This window comes from Musca vetustissima, unplaced genomic scaffold, assembly GCF_032173495.1.
Source record: "Musca vetustissima isolate MV318-11 ecotype Yass unplaced genomic scaffold, APGP_CSIRO_Mvet_v1 utg105162, whole genome shotgun sequence".
NCBI lineage: Eukaryota > Metazoa > Arthropoda > Insecta > Diptera > Muscidae > Musca > Musca vetustissima.
Window position 1 is genome coordinate 50,960 of NW_026883892.1, and position 3,216 is coordinate 54,175.

General features: G+C 37.9%; 1 protein-coding gene across 1 annotated transcript; it reads left to right on the forward strand.

The window, feature by feature from the left end:
* The first annotated feature begins 378 nt into the window (after nt 1-378).
* LOC133330883 (uncharacterized protein DDB_G0271670-like) lies at nt 379-3,175 on the forward strand. The gene is made up of 2 exons (XM_061539285.1): nt 379-1,792; nt 3,024-3,175. Exons 1-2 carry the CDS (start codon nt 379-381, stop codon nt 3,173-3,175), a joined length of 1,566 nt encoding a protein of 521 aa, XP_061395269.1.
* Nucleotides 3,176-3,216: the final 41 nt, after the last annotated feature.

Consider the following 3,216-nt stretch of genomic DNA (forward strand, 5'->3'; position numbering starts at 1 on the left):
TAAGTGAAAATGTTATTCAAAATAGTTTCTTAGTTTTTCAAAATATTTCAACGTTGCTGTTTTTTTCTCCTGAAGCTTTAATTGTTCTAAAGAAATTGAAACACAAACATTTTTCGAAAAGCAAACCCCTAAAACAAAGCTGAGGGGAGGAAGAGAAAATAATCCTTTGGATGTTGCAGAAGAAAAAGCAAAGAGCATTTGGGGTTTCCATACGACTCCAGGATTAATTATGCAAATTGAATTGAAACTGTCAACTAAGTTGGATCGCGTAGAGACACCATATATATGTATGAGCAGCAACTAAGAAATAATGTTGCTGACAAAGACATCGTTTCTTAAGAATTTGAACTTGGCATAAGCGGGAGCAGCAGCAAAGACATGCTAAATCTTGGAAATAAAAATTGTAAGGAGCGGGAACAAACTAAGGCATCCATGGCAACTATGCAGCATCATCATAGTGAAATATTAAGGCAAACAACACAACGAAATATAAAAATTGTTACTCCATCATCCACAATGTTATCAGTAGTAGTGCCAACACCCGCCACGACCACCACCACCACGAATACATCCGTAATATCCTCCACGACAATGTCCTCTAGTGAAATGGTTCGTATGAATTCCGCCATATTTCAGACAGAGCATAATTCATCGTCAGCAATATCAGGGTTATTGTCATCAACATTATATTCATCGTTGCTGTCGTCCTCGTCCTCGTCATCAGCAAAAGCAACAGCTACAACGAACAGCAACTCCTTGGGTCGAAACAATAGCGAGACAAGAGCTAAAACATCATTAACACCAACGTGCTTATTAAGGACTTTAAGGAAAACTATTGCAAGCCATAGTTTAGATGGCAAGGGAGTTACCAACATTTCTTGTTGGCTCAACAGTATCATCAACACAAACATCAAACACACCATGAGGAGACAGCAACCTCAGCAGGAGCAGCATCAACAACAACCACAAAACCCGGGGTCAGTCCTCCACCACCACCACCACAACAAACATTCACATTCAAACCATTGTGCCGAAATTTCATTACAACATCCAAATAATAGCACAAATCTTGTACAGCAACATGAAAGACATCGTTGTCGTCACCAGCAGCGACAGAAAACGAAAGAAAGCCAGCAACACGGACACCACCCCAAACAATTTTTAAATAAAACACGAAAACTCTTACAATTGCTGACATATTTTGTAGCAATCATTACAACATTAACAGTGCCGGCAACATCAGCATCAACAGAACAACATGTGAATTTAAACGAAAAGAATTTGAAAATAGCAACGGCAACGTCGGGGAAAAATTCATCCTGGACAGCAACGTTCATAGTTAACACGGACAACAGCAACACTAACACCAACAACATCGATAACAGTAACAAATATTCGCAGGAATTTCAACCACCAGCATCGCCATCCCTGGCACTCATTGATGAGAATGATGGAATGGCATCGAACATCTTTTCCGAACCAACATCACCCAGCAACACATTATCCTTTGCAAACGAAAACAACAACAAAATCAATTCCAGGCTGGATGTTGACATCAATAACGTCATCATTTCACGTTTTGTTCGTTCACTGGATGGTGGAAGCAGCAGCAGTAGTAGTACGAGTAGCTCGAGCTCATTCACTTCTTCTTCCTCATCATCGGCATCTGGACCATCTGGTATTATGAATATCAACAATCAAAATTTGGATGTCGGTTTGGGCAACAACAACAACATTGAATGTCCCAGCTTTGATGAGAGTTCGGCATGTCCATGTTATAAGTTCGAAGATGGTAAGAATTTAAAATTTTATCGCAGAAATTCAGGAGAAAAAATCAGTACTCTCAGGACTCAGTTCGCTGAGGACTCTTTTTTCTATAGAAAACAAACCCTCAGTTCGCTTAGGACTCTTTTTTCTATAGAAAAAAATTACTCAGTTCGCTGAGGACTCTTTTTTCTATAGAAAAAAATTACTCAGTTCTCTGAGGACTCTATTTTCTATAGAAAACATTTCCTCAGTTCGCTGAGGACTCTTTTCTATAGAAAAAAATTCCTCAGTTCGCTGAGGACTCTTTTTTCTGTAGAAAAAAATTCCTCAGTTCGCTGAAGACTCTTTTTTCTATAGAAAAAAATTCCTGAGTTCGCTGAGGACTCTTTTTTCTATAGAAAAAAATTCCTCAGTTCTCTGAGGACTCTTTTTTCTATAGAAAAAAATTCCTCAGTTCTCTGAGGACTCTTTTTTCTATAGAAAAAAATTCCTCAGTTCTCTGAGGACTCTTTTTTCTATAGAAAAAAATTCCTCAGTTCGCTGAGGACTCTTTTTTGTATAGAAAAAAATTCCTCAGTTCGCTGAGGACTCTTATAGAAAAAAATTCCTCAGTTCGCTGAGGACTCTGTTTTCTATAGAAAAAAATTCTCAGTTCGCTGAGGACTCTTTTTCCATTAGAAAAAATTCCTCAGTTCGCTGAGGACTCTTTTTTCTATAGAAAAAAATACTCAGTTCGCTGAGGCCTCTTTTTTCTATAGAAAAAAAATTCCTCAGTTCGCTGAGGACTCTTTTTTCTATAGAAAAAAATTCCTCAGTACGCTGAGGATTCTTTTTTCAGTACTTGCTCAGTACGCTGAGGATTCTTTTTTCAGTACTTCCTCAGTACGCTGAGGATTCTTTTTTCAGTACTTCCTCAGTACGCTGAGGATTCTTTTTTCTATAGAAAAAAAAAAATCCTCAGTACGCTAAGGATTATTTTTTCTATAGAAAAAAAATCCTCAGTACGCTAAGGATTATTTTTTCTATAGAAAAAAATCCTCAGTACGCTGAGGACTCTTTTCTATAGAAAAATATTCCTCAGTTCGCTGAGAACTCTTTTTTCTGTAAAAAAAATCCCCAGTACGCTGAGGACTCTTTTTTCTATAGAAAAAATCCTCAGTTCACTTTTTTCGCTGATGACTCTTTTTTTATTTATTAAAAAAATAATTATCCATTTCATTTATCACTTTTCCCCAAAACCTCCCCCTTGTTTGCAGGTCTCTTCCTCGAATGCCCCGGCACAACAGCAATATCGTTACGTTCAACCTTGGAACGTATCTCATCACCAATACACTCCCTGTCAATTTATGATTTGATCGTTCGGTCACGTCCCTATCGCAGGATGTCTTCCAGCCAGGTGTCAATATAAGACATTTGCAATTTTCCCACTCACATTTGGAAACGTTGAAA